The 22,257-nt window shown below is 39.7% G+C and overlaps 2 protein-coding genes across 6 annotated transcripts in view; one reads left to right on the top strand and one right to left on the bottom strand.

Annotated features, from left to right (window-relative positions):
• Positions 1-3,829: 3,829 nt before the first annotated feature.
• SFR1 (SWI5 dependent homologous recombination repair protein 1) lies at positions 3,830-7,941 on the top strand. Of its 5 annotated transcripts, none has more exons than XM_033149731.1 (4): positions 3,830-3,864; positions 5,484-5,605; positions 6,228-6,638; positions 7,613-7,941. In XM_033149731.1, the coding sequence occupies exons 2-4, from the start codon at positions 5,504-5,506 to the stop codon at positions 7,802-7,804; spliced, it is 705 nt and encodes a 234-aa protein (XP_033005622.1). In that variant the 5' UTR covers positions 3,830-3,864; positions 5,484-5,503; the 3' UTR covers positions 7,805-7,941. The 5 variants fall into 5 exon arrangements, with proteins under 5 accessions (XP_033005622.1, XP_033005619.1, XP_033005621.1 ...); XM_033149728.1 differs by lacking the exon at positions 3,830-3,864 and adding an exon at positions 4,528-4,795; XM_033149730.1 differs by lacking the exon at positions 3,830-3,864 and adding an exon at positions 4,944-5,007.
• A 413-nt stretch (positions 7,942-8,354) lies between these two features.
• Positions 8,355-22,257, bottom strand: part of CFAP43 (cilia and flagella associated protein 43) — a 52,598-nt gene continuing 38,695 nt past the window's right edge. Inside the window, exons 24-39 of the mRNA XM_033149727.1 lie at positions 21,773-21,979; positions 19,630-19,836; positions 19,041-19,130; positions 18,860-18,940; positions 17,997-18,122; positions 16,004-16,123; positions 15,816-15,923; positions 15,005-15,091; positions 14,014-14,102; positions 12,869-13,076; positions 12,293-12,405; positions 11,579-11,738; positions 11,089-11,253; positions 10,607-10,687; positions 9,382-9,535; positions 8,355-8,693 (exon numbers count right to left, since the gene is read on the bottom strand). Coding sequence (XP_033005618.1) covers positions 8,518-8,693; positions 9,382-9,535; positions 10,607-10,687; positions 11,089-11,253; positions 11,579-11,738; positions 12,293-12,405; positions 12,869-13,076; positions 14,014-14,102; positions 15,005-15,091; positions 15,816-15,923; positions 16,004-16,123; positions 17,997-18,122; positions 18,860-18,940; positions 19,041-19,130; positions 19,630-19,836; positions 21,773-21,979 — 2,172 coding nt within the window. The 3' untranslated portion in view covers positions 8,355-8,517. The remainder of the gene's footprint in view (positions 8,694-9,381; positions 9,536-10,606; positions 10,688-11,088; positions 11,254-11,578; positions 11,739-12,292; positions 12,406-12,868; positions 13,077-14,013; positions 14,103-15,004; positions 15,092-15,815; positions 15,924-16,003; positions 16,124-17,996; positions 18,123-18,859; positions 18,941-19,040; positions 19,131-19,629; positions 19,837-21,772; positions 21,980-22,257) is intronic.

Raw genomic sequence — 22,257 nt, 5'->3', positions numbered from 1 at the left:
AGAAACCCAAAAGAAGATAACTAATCTGAATTGTAAGGGTAAGCTGTCAGGAAGGAGGGGTTTGCCGGGCAAGAGAAGCAAACACCCCATCTACCATCTTTGCAGCTAATTGTCACACTTCCTGGATGAAATCTGAAATCAGGAGGCATTAATGACATGCTGGGGTAATCTCATGGTATCTGATAATTCCTAGCCATCATGAGAGTAGGGAGACCTAAATCTTCTGGGACACACAATCTCCACATCTCACAAAATTTGATAAGGCGTATTATAAAAGCCTCACCCCACATGGCACAGCTTCAGGCTGGGAGGGAAGTGTGATCCTCCCACCCTGCTTGGCTGATTGGGGACTGGGAATGGTTTTTTTTTAAGCTGTCCAAACTGGCTGAAGATGGGCATGATTTCCCCTTCCCTGGGGTAGCACCCAGGGGGTTACAAATACATTTACACTGTTTGCTATGCTCACAACTTGGGCAAGGGATGGGTACAAAGTAAAAACAGGGGCACATGGAAGGTGATGCCAGCCATGTCCATGGCATGGGGGCTGTGGTGGAACCACCCAGCAGATTGTGCGCAACTGCTGGAAATGGGAACCTCACCTTGCCTGGTTGGCAGATTAAGCATAAGACTTCACCAAGGCACAGATGGCCTTCCTTGGGTAGGAGAGGTTAGGAATTAAGGCTTTCAACCTCCCACTATGCCACACATATTGTGTTGGTGAAAACCTGCCAGTACATAAAGCTGTGACCTAGTTGTATACTCCAACAGAGGATTTTATAAGAGTGCAAAGCCCTGCCTCAGTATGAAAGAGAAAAAAAGAACAGCCGTGCAATCTCTTATTAGGTGGCACTGGTCAGAGGGATAGCTACGTCCCTCTGTAAGAGCCTGTGACCGTTAAATGAAAGCTTTAATACATGCAATTAAATATATGTAAAATAATCTGCAATGTAAAAGATTTTCCCAGTCTGTTTTGATGTCATGTGGATGACTCTTAAGATTTGACACCTGTACATGCATTTGTCCTGGAAGACAACACTTTACGCTTGACAATTTTTAAAAAATATATAATAAAGTTTATTTTTAAAAGTATGCAAAATTAACAGTGATTGTTTCACAACAGTCACTAGTGATGACAAAAACATCCTCAAATCCCCCTTGACATCCCTTTTATTGTGCATTCATAATGATTTGTGTTCATAATGCAATCAGGGCAGTTGCTGATGATCCTGCTTTAAATACTGTCTGCATCTGCAAAATTTTGGGGGAGGCAATGGATACAACCCCAAGTTTCTTCTGAGCTGTCCTGCTAGCAAACTAGATTAATGGGGACTTTGCACTTCATACATTTCCCTTCGCATTGTCAGATAAAAATCTCCAGACAGACCCATTGAAATAGCATCCGGGCTTTCATTACTTTGATCTGACATGTAGCATTTAGTACCAGCCCTGTAATAAAAAGCAACTGCATACAATAAAGTTTTCAAAGGGAGCCTCAATGCTATTGTTGCAACAATTTGAACTGTGCAATCTTCAATGTACAGCTGCATAATGATGGAGTTTTTAAAAACTGCAGGCATAAACTTGAAAAAGGGCATATGTATGAGCAAAGCAATTCCATTAAGCAAAGTTTTCAATGAAATCATGTACTGAGTGGCTGCAATCTTGTCCACTAAAGCTTATTCTCTATTTAAAAAATGGTTAATCTTTAATGCGTAATAAGACTCTTTATTGGTGGTTCCCAATCCTTTCATTCTATGAACCCACTTGAAAACTGGCGAACCACTGAATTATTTTTCTGCCTGCCATTGTCATGTACTGTGCTAGATGCTGTATGGTTTTTAACTGTATTTTTATTTAATTAACAAACAATGAATTCTTGTTCCAGAACCATGAGTTTTGCTTACACATCAGCCATATGAAGTATTGCCCAAAACTTAAGTTGCAAATACAATGGCAAGTTAAGCAGCAACAATAATAAAATGAAGGAAGAGCAGTAAGGACCTTCAAAACTAGGTAAATGCAAGGAATAACAATTCGGTGACAAGTGGATTTTGCTAAATAGTAGCTAGAAGCAGCAGCTTTCTCCATTAGCTGTGATAGGTATATGTATATATGTAGTGTAAAAAGTAAATTAATTTGGCAAAAAGTATTTCCCATAAAAGAAAAGAGAACATCTTGATATGCCACATTGGGTTTTAGACAAAGCAAAGTTTAGAGGCAGCTGGGTTTTCAGCCAATATTCCTATGCACACATACCACAATCCTATGTATATTCAGAAGTAGGCCCTATTGAATGTAATGGGGTACAGTATATTCTCAGCTAACTTTTCCCAACTTGCACTTCTTCCCCTGAACTATTTAGGCGTTGATCTTTTTTTTTTTTTTTAGCATAAGATCATTAAATGAGAGAAAAGAATACAATAGCCGAGACATAATGGTCAGCCATAACATTCAACATAACTGTCTAGTGTAATCTGTGATGCAAGAATATGAAAGAGGAAGAATTATTAACCTGACACTATCTTTTCTAACCAACACTTTCATTTCTCTCTTTCTGTTTAATGGGGCTTCTCTTTTACAAAAACTGCCTGGCAAGTACAAAGATAGGGAGAGGTAGATTACATCTTCACTTCCACACCACAAGGCACACACCCACACCAAATGGCTTAAGAGCCAAGGGTGGGACAGGAAATGACCACTGATCAAAGTGATCTATGCTACAGCATATTCATGACTGTGGCCCAGGTTGCATAGCAATTTACAAATAAGAAAATGTTCAAATAGCAAGTGTTATTCAACTAGCAAAACCACAGCCATATACTGTAAGCCCATACTGGAATGGGAACGGCTAAGGAAATTTTGCAACACCAGGTAACTGCATAAGCTTCTCCACCTTAATGCTCCAGGCTATAGTAACATGACTGTCCTTTGTCTGTCAGGGTAAATCATAACTGTTTGGCTTTCAGCTACTTCAACAATATAATGCAGAAGATCTCTGAGATGCAAACTGAGACGTATTTCCTAAATAGGGTGAGTAACAATGGCATCATCAGGATTTTACGGGAAGGTTCTAGATTTCCTGCCTGGTAATAGGTTGAACTGAACTACTGTATGCAATAATACAAATGACTTAGGGAAGCAATTAGAGAGGTTAACTTGATCACCCCCCTGCCCCAAACCCTGCTGTTGAAATGAAAGCTTAATTGATCAATAAGATGGTGCTTATATAATACAATAAACATGTTACAGACAGGTTTGGTAATGAACTCCTGCCCCATTGCAGCAGCATGATGGTGGAGAGTGACTCACTCATGTTGATGTTGAGTAACAATTTCAAGAATGACCATGCCTGACTGTAGGCTGTTTACTCCAGTGTTTGAAACTCCCATTGTTCTAGGCGCATTTTGCGACAGGGAATTTCATTAATGTGACCAGTTTCTGAGCTCTGGAAGCAGTACTGAGCCTAATATTTTAGATTAAAACTGCTACTTTTTGAAAGAAATATCTTTTTCTGCCTTCCCACTTCCAGCCACTCTCTGAGGACTGGAGAAGGGACCCTCATAAGAATATGGGGGGGGGGGCAGGCAGTGGAAGTATGGCTTTGTGTTTGTTTGTTTGAGTCTTCAGATGAGGACTAGACCATGTGAAATATGAATATAAGATTTTATATGCAGTTCATTCATTTTCATCTTTGTATTCTTGTTATAAAAAAGAGATTTAAGGTGCCATTTAGCTCCTAGCGTTCATATTTCAGTTTCTAACACTGGTTTACTCTTAAGTAAATTTTGCATAATTCCACGTTTCAGGTAAATATTCAGAGCTGCTGCTCGAATTCATTTAGCACCATACAAGTATCTAGAAAAGGTAAATTATCTTGCTCCTACGTTTTGTAAAGTGAACAAGCAATAAAGTTAAGTGCACAATAAAACTGTTGTTCCAGTTTTATTTTTACCTCACTTTTAAGGCAAATAGTCTCCTAAAGCAGCTCTCACGTTTTTAAAGTCCTTTTTTCCCATTCTACCTTGTTCAAAAAAAAAAAAAAATGTCAACACCTCCAAGTCTGACTCTCTTAGGCAATTCCTTAAGATAGGAAATTTGGGTTCGGCTATTTTTGACAAAATCACAGCTGCATCGTTCCCACAAGAAGCATGTGCACATAACAAGCACCTCCTTATTCATTCGTTGCCTGTGAATCAAAAAAATATTTATTGTGGTTTTATAACGTTTCCAAAAGGGACAATTTACCCAACCAACATTGGAGGGTGGGAAAACAGATGCTTATTGTGTGTCAAGCATACAAGTTTTTCGCAGCATCCAAACGACACCGTTGGCAGCCCCCCCCCCCCGTTTATTCCGGATTCATATTTACTGTGGAAAATCCAGCGAATTACAAACAGAAAACAAAACACGGCGTATTTTATTTCTCATGTGATTTCCTTCCAGCCACGTCTCGAGTATGTTTACTTCAGAAGGAAGCCCGGCCGGTTTCAAGCGAGCTTTACTTCGCAACGCTGCAAACTGTAAAATTCACTTTCCTGGGAGTAAGCCCCACTGAACCCTATGGGAGTTTCCTCCGAGTAATCCTGTACAAGAAGGAGTTTCGGCCTCAGCTCCCCTCGATATAAGGCAGCGATTCCGCCCCATACCGGCCCGCCCCCTTTCTGAGCGCAGGCGCTGGGAGACCGCGAGACGAGATTTGCCCTTGCCTGCTGCTTCCTCCGCTTCCCTCAGAGCGGGAGTTTTTGAGCGGATGTGTTTTCCCTCTCTCCTCGGACTTGACGTTATCATCTCTGAGGTAAGGCATTGGTGTGCCTGCGCATGGGCGGGGCAGAGGAATATTAACCGTTGCTCAAAGGGGCGGGGCTACTTGGCCGTCCGCGTTCCAGTTCCTGCCCGCTCGAATCCACGAGCCACGACTACCCCACCCAGCCACTCGCTCCTTCTCACCAAGACGCGCCTGCGCGGAACGGAGAGTCCCCGATGCCTAGGACGGCGCGCGGGTTTTCGGTGGGCAGTTTGGCTGTCAATTGACGAGTCGGCGGTTCGCGTCAGTTCTGGGAGTCAGTAGTCAGACTATTCCCCGCCCAGCAAAGGCAAACGGCCATTGAGGAGGCTGGGAGTCCTTTCATCATCATCATCATCAACATAAAATACGCCTTGTTAATTCGTTTAGCAGAAATGCAACAGGTGTGTTCCTTGTACCACCTGCTTCTTCATTAAATGGAATATCTTTGCCTGTTGAATTTCTGCCATGTGATGGTTATAGAAGTCTTGCATTGGGGGGGGGGGGAGGCCTTTTGAGCATAGCCACCAGTGAAGGTTTTAATATCAAAGCTGTTGTTGGCATATCTCCCAATTGCTCAGGAACTGAGTTAACCCTGGTTTTCCAATTTTGAGAAATTGTAGGCTGACTGGAATAAAAACGATGGTGTCTTATATGTACAAATGAGACCTGCCTTTTGAGTTGTTTTTTCTATCCCCAGCAACTGAGTGCATCTTGAAAATGGAAACGCCTGTATTAAACAAATCTACACTGCTATGCTCCACTCCAAAGAACTGCGAGACATCTCCTCAGAGCAGCAGCAGCAGCAGCTCAGGGAAACAGGTTGTAGCTTTTATTATGAGATAAAGAAATCTTGGTACAAAATTTGACCACAAGCTTAAAGTAAGAAAGATATGTATCATACAGGCTTCCTCAAACTTGGTCCTCCAGATGTTTTTGGTCTACAACTCCCATGATCCCTAGCTAGCAGGACCAGTGGTCAGGGATGATGGGAATTGTAGTCTCAAAACATCTGGAGGGCAGTTTGAGGAAGCTTGGTATAATAAATAACATTTCGGTGTTGTTGTTTTTGCCTGTTATATGTACATGCATGCATACATATACAGTGGTACCTCGGGTTACATACGCTTCAGGTTACATACTCCACTAACCCAGAAATAACGCTTCAAGTTAAGAGCTTTGCATCAGGATAAGAACAGAAATCGTGCTCTGGCGGTGCAGCAGCAGTGGGAGGTCCCATTAGCTAAAGTGGTGCTTCAGGTTAAGAACAGTTTCAGGTTAAGAACGGGACTTCCGGAACGAATTAAGTACATAACCAGAGGTACCACTGTATAAAACAACAAAAAGTGGTTCATGCAGATAGCTTGTTTTTTGTTTCCATATACCATTGTTATTAACAAAAAACTTATTCGTTCTTACTTCTCGCATACTACATTCACTCTAGCCAATGAGTGCAACTCTAAAAGAACGATTGAAGAAAGCAAGACGGTCCTTTCATTCAGCTTTCACTGTTGCCAAGCGTCTTAAAATAGATGATGAAAAGAACAGTAGTCCTTGTGAAGGAAGGGCTTTATCTAAAGGAGAGACATGTTCTAAGTCACAAAATGAGGGTGAACATTTAGAAAAAGTTCCTGATGCCACCATGTGTTTGAAAAGTGCTTTGCAAGAGAGAGAGCTCTGTGTATTGAAATATACTGGATGTAGTGAAGCTATACAAAGCTCTCCAGAAGTTCGGGCAGAAACAAATTGCAGGCAACGGGAACTATTGGATGAAAAGAGAATGTTAGCAAAGAAGATTCAGGAAAAGGAGGAATTTCTTCGAAGACTTAAACTCGTCAAAATGTACAGATCAAAGGTGAGATGCTAAAATGTCTTGAAAATGTTCATTTTGTTTTAGCCCTATTGAGAGCTTTTAGAAAAAAGTACTGCAAGGAAATGTGTGTTCCAATATTTCCTTAGTTCTCTTTTAATTCTAGTACTGTAATTAAGTGAAGTACTACATTAACCCAAAATGCTGCTCCCATCTGGCATTGTGCACTGTAGCTATCGTCAACCATACTTATTGTAGATACAGAATGCTGATACAAAAAAATGCATTTATGTGCAAGTCTTGTTTATTCCTTGTGTCTCTCCCGCTGTCTTTGTTCCTTTGTGACTTATCCTGAATAGAAATTATATCTCATTTTAGCTCTGTAAAATTATGGAGGTGATAATTTAATGTTAATCATACTTGGAGTAGACTCATTGAAATCAATGGACACTTAAGCCAATTTCCTTCATTGATTCAGTTCTGCACAGTATCCATAGCACTTTTTCTGCTAGCCCAAGGATTTCCTTCTGTGCAATAGAATTCCCCCCCGCCCACTTCTCTACCCTCAATTGCCTTCCCTAGATCTGCTCCAGTGGGTTGGGGGAGAACCCAGAAGAGATTTAGGGGCATAGGAAGGGAGGTTCAGTGCAGGGTGAAAAGTACTTGTGCTGACAGAACAAGTGAAGCCCTCTATGTACATTGATGGTTCTGTGTAAATAGGAAGCAGTTTTTCAAGCAAATGCTACAAAATGAGGCTAATGTCCAATGTGGAAAGTAACTAGATACCAAAGATTGATAAAACACAATGCCATTCTTTTAGGTAAATTTTCCACTAGAATCTTTTAATGTTGTTTTTTGTTGTTTTTTTAGAAATGTTGGGAGCTCTAGTACTTAAGATTTCAAATATTGTAGATTTGGAAAAGGGAGATAACTTGGCAAATGTGATGGATGCTTGTTTGTTAAATCAATACTGGGATGTTACTAAACAACTTCAGCTTTTTTGTCTTTTCCTCTTTCAGAATAACCCAACAGAGTTGCGGTCTCTAATATCAAAATGGCGGTGCAGTTCCCAAGCAATGCTATATGAGCTACAGTCATCCTTGTCTACAGATAACAGGAAATTAAGTCTCACTCAATTGATAGACAATTTTGGATTAGATGATAAACTGTTACATTACATTAGAACGGAAGAAGACTTTACAGATGCATGATATGGATGTTTCTATTTCATTCTTAACACATCAGAAGATAAATATATTCAAAGTTTAAATATGGCTTTTGAGCTGCATTGCTGGATTGTTGTGAATCCTTGAATCTTTTAAATATTAAAAGACTGCTGCAAAAAGTACATGATCAGTTCAATCAGTATGTGAAACTCAGCCCCCAGCCCATTATCCTTGATTATCAATGCCCCTTTAGGTCTTAAAGCTGCTGTTAGAAGACAACTGCAACACCTACACTGCTGCTATTTTAAAAATCCAGTAGCCCTGTTGTCGTTTATAACTTCCTAACCCTCTGCTCCTCCTTTCCTATAATTTTGCCAATCCACTTTCCTTTCTACAGGTGGCGCAGTCTGCTTTTCCTGCATATTAGCTGAAGTTTTCACACAGTCCTACTTCACTCTTCTTTATTTAAAGTTCATGCCTCCGCTCCACAACATTTGGCCAACTGCCTGTATTGTGCTTTACACAACTGTCTTTGAATCCTGGCAAGCCTCAAAGGTTTCACCACCACAAGCACAATGAAATATAGGTATTTTTCTTTTTTATTCCATTGTAAAATACATAGTGAATAATGTCTTTTGAGAATCAAAATGAGTTGCAATGTAATATCTAAAGCTATCTTAAATGTGCTTACAAAAAACCCACTTTTTTATTTAACACAAGAGAAATTTATTGCTTCTAGTTGTGGCCGAATCACCTTGCTAAATCTCTTGCACATCAAAGAAAGCTGGGAATGTTCTCATTCTCAGCCTCTCCACTTCAGCCTGAAGGACTGACAACTCCTGTGCCTGTGCTTTTGCAAGATCCACAAGCTGCTGTCTCTGCACAATGTCCTCGTAATGCTCTTTGGAAATCCTTTGGTTAAGCAGCTGTGAGTCTGTAAAAAAAAAAAATAGAATGTGTCTGGTCATATAGAATGTGCAGCAGATTGACAAACTGATCCATATGATTTGCTTTCTTCATATGTTTAAAGGGGAGCATTGCGGGAACAACATTGCAACAGTTCTCATTCTGCTGATGGAAACATGAACTAGCTCCAGTTTTGCATTTGATAAAACACTTATTTCCTTTGCATCCTGATAGATAGATAGATAGATAGATAGATAGATAGATAGATAGATAGATAGATGTATTATTTGTACCCCGCCCATCTGGCTGGGTTTCCCCAGCCACTCTGGGCAGCTTCCAACAAAGATAAAAAATACATTAAAATGTCACACATTAAAAACTTCCCTAAATAGGGAATATCAAGAGTTGGCTGTATTGAGTAGTATAATCTATTACCCCCCTCACAGAAGTAACCCAAAATAATCTTGGGGAAAATTGGAGCACAGTTTATCAGTGTCATGGCAGTTAGTGATGCCTTTAAGATCTTGTCTCACACTCCTGATTCACATGTTAATTTTCCACCATTCTAAGATTGATTTGTTTACTTTTAATAATATATACACTGGTATGAGTATTGTAGGATGAAGTTCAGGAGAGAGAAAAATGATATGAACAGTGGATTAAACTTTGTGTCAAAAGATGTCAAATAACCAGGTAATCCTTCAAATGTGACTCACCGGTAGCCTCATTAATGTGCCGCCTTTCTGACACAATTACAAGCATTTCTTGTAATTCCTTGCTAAGTTTTCGGTTTGCTACGTCTTTCACACTAATTTTATTCTCTAGCTCTTTCATGACATTCTCACATTGTTGTACATTTTTCTTGTGAACCTGGTCATTTAAAAATAAGCAAACATACATACAAGTTGCTTGAGAACTGTTAAGTGAAAAGTTGCTAAAACAAGTTTTATTTCATTGGCAAAATACAGGTAGATTTGGGTATTTAGCATACGGTACATTTTTTGCAAGCTTTCCCTGCTGCAGGCAAAGTAGCTAACATAAGAGCTCAAAGTAAATTGCATTCATATATTGCATAAAACAGCAACAATAATACTATCATTAAAACACACATCCAATATCGATAGCATGAAACTAACACAAAAATTAAAGAAATTCACAAAAAAATTCCTGTTTCCTGATATTTTAAAGTTCCACATGAAAAGCAGGAATATAAAAAGATGGTGAGGAAGTGGGAGGAAACATTTAGAACTGGAAGATCAGGATTCTAAAGTGTTTGTGTAAAAGCCTGTTAAGTCCCACTCATTTTAACAGACTTAACTTTGAAATATGTACCGGTATGTTCAGTATTGAAGATGATTCCTCCTATTCTATATGCCCTTACTGAAGCATATCTTACTGGGGCCAGTGGGGCTAGCTACCATGGAAGTGTTGAAGTGATTGCAGCTCTTTAATAGTTTGGGGATGAAGAAAACTGTGTAAACGCAAGTTTTATTGTATATATAATTGTAAGCTGTTCTGAAATCTTGATTAAATTGTTTATATTTATTAATAAAATATACTGGTATAAAACAAAGTGATACCACACAAATAAATTGGAAGAGAGAAAGCTGTGTAGGTGTATACAGCAGTTGGAGAAGAAAGCTTTTACAACTGGAACACATATGCCCAGCTCCGCACATAGTAATAGGAGACAGGGCAAATTTTTTTGGATGGTGGCAATTGTACACTGAAGGAGAAGAGAAAGCTGCCAGTATGGTGAAAAGTGAAGAAGAGAATAGAGAAGGAAGCAAATTAGATTTATTTAATAATGGCATTAGCCAAAACCCAGAAGGAAGTAGTGCCAAAACTAAGGATGGTGAGGGTGGTTGTATACTTTTGAGCTAAAGGGTATATCAGATAGGCAGGACACTCCATACATGTATTTTTCCAAAGGGAGCTTACCTTATCTAGAAAATTAAGTGTTCCTTCCATTATTGAGACTTCATGATTCATTCGGCTGTCATAGTTTAATGCATTTAAGAACTGGGATTAAAAGCAGAGAGAAATCAAGCTAACAGAGTTGATACTCCAGACATTAAACCTTGCTCCCCAATGCAAACTGAATCCCTCTGTATAAGTATTATTCAATAGTGTGTTAGGACTGTGTGTACTGCCCAAATCTTTTGGTTTCTCATACAAAGTAGTTCTTACTTAGGTAGCATGCCAATACTAAAGTTATGAAGTAATGATGAACATGCACAAAATACCAGTCACAAACACCATTCCTGGGGTAAGATGTCACTGGAGTAATACCATAATTCATATAGAGTAGAACTCTTAGAAGCACCAATTAATGAAGGATGATAAACACCTGAATAAAAATCACTTTCCTGAAACATACAGTTGGTTCAATTTATGGTAAAATCAGTGGAGCGGTAACTTACAATCTGATGATGTTTGGTAACATTCAGCTTTTGAATATCTCGAGCCTTTTGGTTCAGATCATCCACTTGCATCCGCATTTTTTTATGTTCCCATTCCAGCTGAAATATCCCTTTACGAAAATCTTTGCTTTCCACCATGCTGGCAACTTTCCTTTCTCCTTGAGCCTGGGGGTGCAGGGTGGGAGAGAAATTAACTCCGTATATAGCTTTATTATTTACTTCTGAAATAACTTATCAAAGGGAATTCTAAAATCCCAGATGTAATGACAGAAAACAGAAACTGCAGCCACATTCCAATGAAGGGTCCTTTTTGTCCATTTATTAAATATTTTGGCTTTTGAATCACTTGCCCATTATTAAGGCTTACCCTATTAATGGCTACAAGATGGGAAAAGCACAGGGATTATTTACACTACAAGGGTACAGCATACACCATTTAGAATTTCAGTGCAAATCTGTACAGACTCAGTTTTGAAACAAGACCAGTTACCCGGATTACGCTGTTCAGCTCTTCAATGATGGTCCTGCTGATAAGAATAGCATCTGTGTAATCTGGTATTAAATTGGTACCCTCTAGTTCTACTTGTCCTTGCTTAAGAAGAAACTGGACCATCAGATCTAGCTGAAATGTCATCTTCTGCTCTCGAAGCCTACAATTGCAAAGGAAAATTTGGGTGTTTGATTTTCGTTGTTGTGTATACTGTGTATATACGGACAATGACAATAAATAAATCTTATCTTATCTTATCTTATCTCTTATCTTATCTTAAAAAAAACTTTTTCAGTAACTGGTATATATAGTTCTAAATCACACTATGGCAAATGTATTTGGAATACTCCCAGCAATATTCCAAATGTATATTCCTATATATGTCTACTCAGAAATAACTGTGTTTACTCCAAGATGGGTGTAAGATTGCAGTCTAAGCACTCGGTGTACTGGTTAGTCTGGGCCTGAAAATGAATTTAAATTAGGAATTAATCATAACAGCACCTTATGAACCTTAGTAGCTAAAAATGAGTATTAACCATTCCAAGGACCAAACTAGGTGTGGCATTAGTTACATAGTTAGCCTTAGCATAGAATATTTTTTAAAGCAAACTAAGCAATGGGAGTCAGTGGACCTGACTGCAGTGTAGCTTTCCTTTGTTAAGGCTGTAATACCACAATATCAGTAAACATAAAAGGAAAAAGCAAGCTTACAGATTGAGCTCAGCAAAAACTTGATCAATGTCATTCCGTAACCTCTCATCATCTTCAGTCCTCTTCTGAAGGAAAGTCTGCATTTCTGCAAGTATCAGTGCTTTTTGCTTCACCTAAGCAAACAGGGTGGCAGAACATGTTCACATTACCACTCAATCTCTTGTAGTCTGTTCAGGTTTCTAGTGTGTGGGATGTAGGATTGCTGATGATTCATTGTACTTTATTGTTTCCTTTGTTGTACTGTGATGCTGCTCACTACTTTGGGAGCCTGTGGGCTAAAAGTGGCGTGTGTTTGTAATATAGCTTGAGAGCATAGCATACTAAACCACTGTTATTCACCCTGTTATTGGAGTGTTTAGGATGTTGTGATGCTGATGACTTGGTGCATGTATTCTCTGCATACAAAGCCTAGAAAGGAATAAACAGGGAGCTTTTTGCCTTGTGGGATCACTTCCTACCAGGTGAGTATTGTGGAACTCTGAGCCTTGATATAACATTCAGTTCAGATCAGATTACCAGAATGTTGTTCAACAATGAAAATATTTTTCAAAGCACAGTACAAATAACTTTCCCTACCATCTGTTCACTTTCCACCTTGGCTCGCCGAGCTTCACAGAAACGTTCCCAGTTGGGAAGGTCAAGACCCTCAGGTTTGTTTTCAGGTTCATCCATTTCATCAATGCCTTTCATTAAATGGGCAAGAGCAGCCTTTAAAGCCTCTGCAGAGCCTGGTCGTTCACCATAGGGGTTAGCCGAATCCACTGGAACCTTTGCCCTGAGAGCCCTTCCGCCATGGAACAGAGCAGAGAAATAAGGATTCTGCTACAGGATGTTTATGCATTCAGAATAAGGATGTTTGTCATTAAGATCACTTTGTTTCTAGCTGTATTTCTTTTCTGAAGTTTGTTGATATTACTGGCTACCTTCTTGTTAACTTGCTTACTTTTACAGTTCCACATACTGACCAGCAGTAGAGCCTACATTCCTTTCCATGGAGCAATGGGATGGCAGTATGGACTGCTCACCTTCATAGCTTGAGGCTTAGTGACTTAATTGTGAATGGCACCCAGGACTTGAAGTAAAATGTATGTGTTGAACTAACTGGGAACAGTGTCCATGGTCCTATCATATTTAACATAGATGAAAGTGGACAATAGCCAAGAAAGTCCAATACAGTCACATTTTGACTTCAAAAAAGGAAACTTCCCCAAAACGAGGAGACTGATAAAAGGAAAGTTGAAAGGGAAAGTCAAGGAGGTCCTTAGAGTTATTCAAAACCACAGTAATACACCACTGAAAACAAGTTGCTGGGAGGTAATCCCTAACCACTGTCCATGCTCGCATGGACTGGAAAGAGTTAAAGTCCAAAAATATCAGAGAGTCACAGATTAGCCACTGCTGAACTACAAAGATTCTCAAGCTGAGTCCTACTAGTTGAGCAAGCTGTAATGTGGGAAAAACCGCACGGAACTGAGTTTAATAATGAAAAAGGTGCCAGTTCAGGCAAGAACTATTTGTTTGCCAAGATGAACAATGTAAGCTGATCGTTTATAATAATGGTTCTGGCATCATTACTTTCCTGTTCTATTTGCTGGTTTTGAAATCAATTTATACTGTTTCTAATAAAACACTGCCACCCGTGGAAAAGTATTTTCCTTTCTACTGTAACAAAAAAAACCAAAGAGCCCCAAGAAAAGGTTGGGATCAACACGAAAGCTTACCTTGGTCGACGTTTGTAAAGTTTGAATAGCTGATCAATATGATGAGTGGGAAGATCTGAAAATTCCTTTCTAAACCCACGTTCCATAAGCTAACATTGAAGAGGAAAACACAACCTTATATCAGTCTGGACTGAGTTTAACAGTGTTAGTATGCACCATCCTGCATGAGAAAGATCTATAGAAAACACTGAAGGTTTATAATAGATCAAGGAGTTGAGAACCTGCATAGATATAGTTGCAGAGTTTAGAAGCTGACTTTTTAGTAGAATATATAGTGTTATTAACAGAATCTAGACATTCATCAAGGCAGCTTTGCAATACGCTATAAACAAGATGTGGGAAACCTGAGGCCCAGGTGCTGGCTGGCATAAAGCAAGGCTAACTGTTCACCTTTACCTTGCTATCAGTCTGAAGCAGTGCCCAAATCCTAAGCTCAACCTCCAGCTTTGAGTCAGTTAAAGTAGGGAAGAGGCATAATTTTGACACTTTATTTCACATATCTCAGGCCAACATTGCCCCCTCACATTTCATTTTTATAACAGCAAGCTTAATTAAAAAAACAAAAACAAATAGGGAGCTGTCCTCTTACACATTTTAGAAAGTCAAATACACTGGTGGTGCTTTATAAATAAATAGAGTCTTATGGAAATAATGGTGGAGAGAATAAGAAGAAATATCAGGTGAAAACCAGTCAAGACCATGCAATCTCTAGCTATTTAGGTCTTAGCTCATGAATTTTTTCACAAATATCTAGGCATATTTATTTCCATTTACTCACAAAATATTACAATGGCAGTTTAGTATCAAAACACTAGTACTGCTTATAAAACAGTCCATTTCTACAAAGGAATACAACATCTACATGTGATCAACAACTTAACTGAGTTGGATTATTTGAATGTAAAATTAGTTTAGTCCAAGTAATCTCAACAGAGTTTGTGAGTTTTAATCTTACAGCTTCAGTTTGGAGATCTGGTTTAAAGGTTCTTACTTTGTCTTCAACGACTAAGATGTCATAGGCTTCTCTGTGGGCGTCCACTTCTGCTCTGGATGTCTTAACTGCTTCATTAGATATTAACTACACCAAAAAAAGTAGATACGATTGACTACTTTTGGAATAGAAAAAGTCAAGTGAGCAATAATGTACATACAACCGTTCCCAGAAAAAATAGCCCCTTGTCCTTGGAACTCAAGACATTCTTTAACAGTGTTTCTATGCTCACATAGATACTAAATTGCCACCAACAGATAGCAGGAGGGTGTAACATGCACAGCACCAGGGGTAAAAAAGGGACACGGGTGGCGCTGTGGTCTAAAACACTGAGCCTCTTGCACTTGCTGATTAGAAGGTCAGCGGTTCAAATCAGCACAACAGGGTGAGCTCCCGTTGCTCTGTCCCAGCTTCTGCCAACCTAGCAGTTCAAAAGCACACCAGTGCAAGTAGATAAAATAGATACCGCTGTGGCAGGAAGGTGAATAGCGTTTCTGTGCGCTCTGGCTTCCGTCACGGTGTTACATTGTGTCAGAAGTGGTTTAGTCATGCTGGCCACATGACCCGGAAAGCTGTCTGTGGACAAGCACTGGCTCCCTTGGCCTAAAGCAAGATGCGCACCGCAGCCCCACAGTCGCCTTTACTGGACTTAACCGTCCTTTACCTTTTACCTTACCGTTTACTTACCAGGGGTATCATATTTGGTGGCTTATTCAGTAAGAGGAGAGATTTTACAGAGAATTACTATAGAGTCTTGGGCAGATTCCATTAAGAGGCAGGTACTTTGTCAAATTCCAAATATTATGTTTACCTTTTCCTTCCTCTTTTTATTAAGGTAGTGATGGAGCCCAGCTTCTCTTGTGCTCAGCTCTTCATCCAAAAGTAGTGAGTAAAGGAGGTTAGTTATTTTGAGTTCTTCCTGCGAAAAGGTTTCAAAAAGGAACAGTCAGACTGTAGTTTGTAAGGAAGTGGCGCTGGTGAATACATGCAGATGCTCACCTGGTATATAACCATTTCTGAGTTGACTTTTTTTTCAAACAGCCTTGTCACAATTTCATCAAAGGATTGTGTAGTTTCCTGAATAGAACTTTGAAGTTTCCTCAATTCAGTGTCCAGAATCTAAGGAGGGGGGTAAAGGTGCTGTGTTTGAATATAGATTATACGTAATATTATGGCTCAATTAACGTTTTGCTTGTGCTTCTTTGAAAATCTGATACTTTGTTTTTAAAGCATGTAAAATTCTAGATAGTCATGTTTATAACAAACCCAGCAATAATCAGGCTTGAAACACTGAAGAAACATGGCATCCTCTCTTATCTTATTAATCATTTAGCAGGTAATTAGCCCTGGGTGGGGAATGAACAAAAACAATTAACCAATAAAGAGGTGATAACCAGGAAAAAGACAGCATCTTAAAAAGCAGAGACATCACCTCACCAACAAAGGTCTGTATAGTTAAAGCTATGGTTTTCCCAGTAGTGATGTTTGGAAGTGAGAGCTGGACCATAAAAAAGGCTGATCACCGAAGAATTGATGCTTTTGAATTACAGTCATACCTCGTGTTGTGTTTGCTGCCGGTTGCAAATGGCATGGAATATGAACGCGCCGAACCCGGAAGTAACGCAACGGAGTACTTCCAGGTTTGGCAGGTCGCGCATGCGCAGACACGCTGAATCGCGACCAGCGCGTGCGCAGAAGTAGCGCTGCAGGTTATGGATTTATCAGGATACAAACAGGGCTCTGGAACGGATCCCGTTCATATCTAGAGGTACCACTGTATGGTGCTGGAGGAGACTCTTGAGAGTCCCATGGACTGCAAGAAGATCAAATCTATCCATTCTTAAGGAAATCAGCCCTGACTGCTCACTGAAAGGACAGATTCTGAAGCTGAGGCTCCAATACTTTGGCCACCTCATGAGAAGAAAAGACTCCCTGGAAAAGACCCTGATGTTGGGAAAGATGGAGGGCACAAGGAGAAGGGGACAACAGAGGACGAGATGGTTGGACTCTTAAGACAATCATAACCTTTGAAAATTTAGTGTCAGGAGTATAACGTATTCCTGGACACCGCAGAGTTAGACGCAGACTTTTCTGGAAGCTTCTGGCTGTTGTGAAATTGACTAGACAGCTCAACGCAGGAACTCAGCAACTCACTGGATAACTATATACAGTATTTATTGATTGAAGCAACTAGCATCCATAAGTTACTATTTACAGACTTTACAAAATAAAAGAAACAAAACATAAAATCTTTTCCTCTCTCTGTCTCTCTCTCATCAACCTAACACCACACACTAACACCTACCACACCCTCTCAGACAGAGCTGAGTTCTTTAAGTACTCCACTGACCAATCACAGGTGGTTGCTAAGGGTCAGAGAGAGAGCAATCTGGGCTTTCTGCCAACTAGTTAATTGCTTAATTGCTTGGAGATAACAGCTGCATTTCCTTTCTGCACGTAGGTGACTCTGAAATCTCTAACATGGACAGTGTTCTCGAAGCTATCAACATGAGTCTGACCAAACTGCGGGAGGCAGTGGAAGACAGGAGTGCCTGGCGTGCTCTGGTCCATGGGGTCATGAAGAGTCAGACACAACTAAACGACTAAACAACAACAACAAGGAAAAAACCCAAATTGATGGAGAAAGGCAGCCAGTGGGTCCAGCTGTCTCCAGTTTTCCAAGGCTGGTGTTCTCAGCAGCCAGTTTGGCTTAAATATGCCCATTTCCGATGTGATTAACGTATTCTCTATCCAGGTTACCAATAACCTAAAGATATCCCATGCCGTATATTTGTTTGCAATTTTCCTTAGTTCTAGGCCTATTTCACAATACCAAATTCTTGGAAAGCTAGTTATGGTTTACATTTACATTTTGCCTCATCAAAGAAACTTTCAAGCTAATCATACTAGATTTGGATTTACTTAAAGTAGGTAGAAATACTTTTTAAAGGCTGAGAACCCTGATGATCCTCCTCATCTTATTTCTGTTTACCTTTCTGTGTTTCTCTCGCTCTTCATTCAGTTCCTTAACTTTCTTCTCATATTCTTTATATATTTTTCTCTCATCTTCATTCCACAATGCATCTGGTTTTACTGTAAAAGCGGGTGCTGGAATCTCCTGAATATATAAAAGGGGGAGAGAGATTCAAAAACAGCACTGGATATTTACTAACATTATAATGCTTAAAAGATTTATACCTTGAATTTCAGAATGTTACTTTCTGGTGACACTCAATGTCATGATGGAAATGATCGATGAACTGCTGCTGTGTAGGCCTGAGGTTTGCACAGTTCCTCTCCACTATACCTCAAGGAGACTGAAACCTGCTTCTTTTAATTTTAAACAAACAACACTCTCCCATGTGTGTGAACTTGGGGATCTCTGGTTAGATTATACTAGAATTTGAGGGGGGAAACCAAGGTTTTGAAACCTCACTTGGATCCTGGTTCGTTCTCATCATAGTTTAAATGAACCACAGTTTCCCAGGTTCAGGTGTCACAGGGAATTCTGGTTGGTTTATGATCAAAAGTGGAAGCATTTTGCCTCTTCAAAGTCATTTTCATTGAAATCAAGCCTACTCATGTCCTAGTTCACATGTCACACCAACATATCTGTTTTCCTGTATAAGTATGGGAATGTGAAATTTGGGGTCCTTGATCTACTGTTAGTTGCATGCCACGGAGGTTATTGTTCTGCCCTTAGGTACACTTTGATTACTGGGGGTGGGGAGACAACTGGGGGTGCCTTGTGCATCCAGTTATATGAAAAACTTGTCTCTCTTTATGAGATTAATGCTATATTTGTTGTCATGTGAAGTCTTACTTTAGCTATGAGTCGATAAAAACAGGACTCACCATCTTTAAAATATCTTCCTTTTTTATTTCAAGGACTCCATTCATCATGTCCATAAGGCCACGCTCTCTTGCATTGTCCTCCTGAAAGCAAGAACAAAATAAGACGTAACAATGTAGAAATGGAGCATGAGATGAGAGAAGTGAAAAGTGTAGAAAATAAAGCCCTGTTGTCCCAAACTACCTGAGCAGCAAGTCGTCGTTTATAGTTAACTCTAGACATAATTTTTTCTTTTGCTTTCTGCAATGGGGTCAAGTACTTTTCCACTTTGATCTGTGAAGACAAAAGGTTCAGATTCAGCTTTGTCAGCAAATAGACTGTCTGAGAATTCACAGTCCCCGTCCTACCTGCTAAATAATAGTCATTTTCTTAGCATCCCTGCTCGACAGCAATACTGCACTCTCTCACGGCCTTGTAGAGTCTATACCCTAAAATATCCACATTCTACAGTAAGGAGTACATCTTCAAGGTCACAATGTTGAAGCAGAACCTCAAGCCAGCTGATCAGTGCTTCAAGCCCTGTTAGGAGTGACTACACACTGAGTTGCCAATTGGACAGTTCCGGATCCAGCCTGCCTCTGGATCCTGTTCCCCACCCCTGCACTCAAGCAAGTAACCCCATCTGCTTGCCTGGGAATACTAGGGCCAAAGTACATGCCATGACAAATGTCACCAGATGTGTGCAAGTCTCTTTGAAGGGATGCAGCTCCTCAGGTTACATGTGCACTCTTGTGTTCCAAGGCAAGAAAGATCTGAATTTTGTATACTCAACCTCTGAGTCCAGAATGATCAGTGCTTGATCTGGCTTCTCTTTCTCGGAAAGAACTGGCACCCAAATTTCTTCTTGGAGCTCCAGCTGCATCAGGATCTCTGCAATCCTAATGTTTCTTTCTTGCACACGTCCAATTTCTAAGTCTTTCATTCGGATGACTGCATCAAACTCCTTATTGAAATAACTCTTCACATTGTAAATGATGTTCTGAAATAACAGGTAAGAAGATGGCAGCAATACTGCAAAAGGTATGTGGTAAAATTCTAAACCACATAATGAAACCCGTAGACTAGTCCCCACAATGACTGACAGCACCTTTGACCACTTGTCTCTAGGGACTTTGCTTAGGTCTTCTGCTGGCATCATTAGATGGAGGAAGGAAGTTTCAGAGTAGAAACTTTAACCTTACGAATTTGGGCTGCTCTGGACCACCAGGTGTCCTTCCTTCCCCTCCCCTCATGTATATGCACAGAACACATTGTGTTGATTTATTTTGTATTGACTATTTTTTTGTTTCTTTTTTGAAAATTAAAAAACCCCAATGAACTTAAAAATAAATTTAAGAATGGGCTATATATGTACCAATACGTTGTAAACCAAGATGAAACTTGTTTGTTATATTTTTATTGAATTAAAATTCAAAATTCTTTCTAAAGTCCTGGGCAGTATATAATCCCTATACAGTGGTACCTCTGGTTATGAACTTAATTCATTCCAGAGGTCCATTCTTAATGGGGCCTCTGGCGTGCAATTTCCGTTCACATCCTGGGGCAAAGTTTGCAACCAGGAGCAGCTACTTCTGGGTTAGTAGAGCTCGTAACCTGAAGCGTTTGTAACCAGAAGTGTTCATAACCAGAGGTACCGCTGTAATACATACTCAAAAGCATCGTTTCAGTTTCCTCATTCTGCTTAAGAGCTTTATGAAGCTCAGAATCTTGCATAATACCCAACAGAAGTTGATTCAACAAAGAATGTCAGCTTTGTTTTATACGCTGGAACAAATGTGGTAATAAAAGTATTTCCTAACAGCATGCCCACTCAACTGCTTCAGTCTATGGAACTAGCACTGTTACAGGTGGTACATAATATTTGTTCTGCACTTGTAAGAAATCACTCTTTTAATGAGGCAGCCCCTACACTTTGGAACTCCCTGCCTGTAGATACTTGCAAAACTGACCGGCAGGGTCAGAAACCAGGACGATTCAAGGTTCCAAAGAGATTGGAGTAAATTTGTGGATTATATAAGATTGAACTGAGGAAGTTTGAAAACACTAGTAGGGTTGGAATAAACCTTTGACAAAGACTAATAGATAGTAACAATAAACTGCGCAATAGGACTGAACTAGAAAACCTGCTGACGAGAGGGAGGGGAGTCACAGCTCGGCAGAGCAAGGATTTAAATGTGTATGTGAGTAGATGCTGTATTGGATGTAATTTGAATTAATTGGAAAATAATAAAATTGTTTATTAAAAAAAAAAAAGATATCAGGCAGGAGCATTCACTCCACTCAGCCATGAAGCTCACTGGGTGACCTTGGGCCAGTCACTGCCTCTCAGCCTATCCTACTGCAAAGGGTTGATGTGGGGCTTAATTATGGGGAGGGGGAGGACCATGTATGCAGCTTGAGCTCCCTGGAGAAAAGATGGGCTATTAGATAGATTAGATAGATAGATAGCTAAAGCACATTCAAATGCCACATAAATTTAAGCTGACAAGGGATTTCATATTTACTGACTTTCAAAGGATACAACACTATCCTTTGCATAGAATCCTAGAACTACATAGCTAGAAGACAATCTTCTTCAGTCCTTGTATCAAAGATGGACTCTCCTTAATCAATACTATTAACTGACTTAAAATATCATTTGGATTCTAGCATGTTCTGAGCAATTAACAGGTTCAGAGCAAATTTGTCATAATGGGGCAGCCGCATTTGTTGCTTATGTGGCCTGCATTCTGTCATTCCCTTTTATAAAAAAAGAGTATAAAAAGCGAGTACATGAAGGATCAAAATTACAAAGAAATAAGATAGTATGAACATTTTTGTAGCAAAAAAACCCTATCCCATCAGAGGATACTGAAGAGCAGTTTTGACTAGATATAGTTAATGAAATAATAAACAAACACCCATGGAAAAGTTACCCGTAGCAATAGAATTTGATTAATCTTCTCCTCTCGAGTGTGCACTTCAAGCTGGTGGTATAAAGTTGATGTATTTCCACCATAAAGTGAACTCAGGCTCCCCACCAGAGCATCTACTTTTTCTTCTTCCTGCTTCTCCCCTTCCTCTGTCCTTTCCCCTTCAATGACTGAAGGTTGAGATTGAAATTCAACGATTTGCCTTCGAAGCTAGATCGGTATAAAACAACGCAGTAGCTTAGAAGAATTGAACACATGGTGCCAAAAGCATATGGATCCTACAGAACACATATCCGAGAATTTGGCATGAAACAATTCCATTTTTTTCAGATTAAAATATACATATATGCAAGGTGAGTGCCTGAAAACAAAATGAACAGGGCATTGCCTAAAGGCACATGGCAAGCAAACATTTTGAAGCAAAGCATGTCTGGGTCTAGTCAGTGCTTGGACCTCTCTTGAGTCTCATGGAGAAAAGAAAGAAATGA

The sequence above is a fragment of the Lacerta agilis genome, chromosome 5, assembly GCF_009819535.1.
Source record: "Lacerta agilis isolate rLacAgi1 chromosome 5, rLacAgi1.pri, whole genome shotgun sequence".
NCBI classification, from domain to species: domain Eukaryota; kingdom Metazoa; phylum Chordata; class Lepidosauria; order Squamata; family Lacertidae; genus Lacerta; species Lacerta agilis.
The sequence above is the reverse complement of the archived record's forward strand: the minus strand, read 5'-3'. Positions and strand labels throughout refer to the sequence as shown.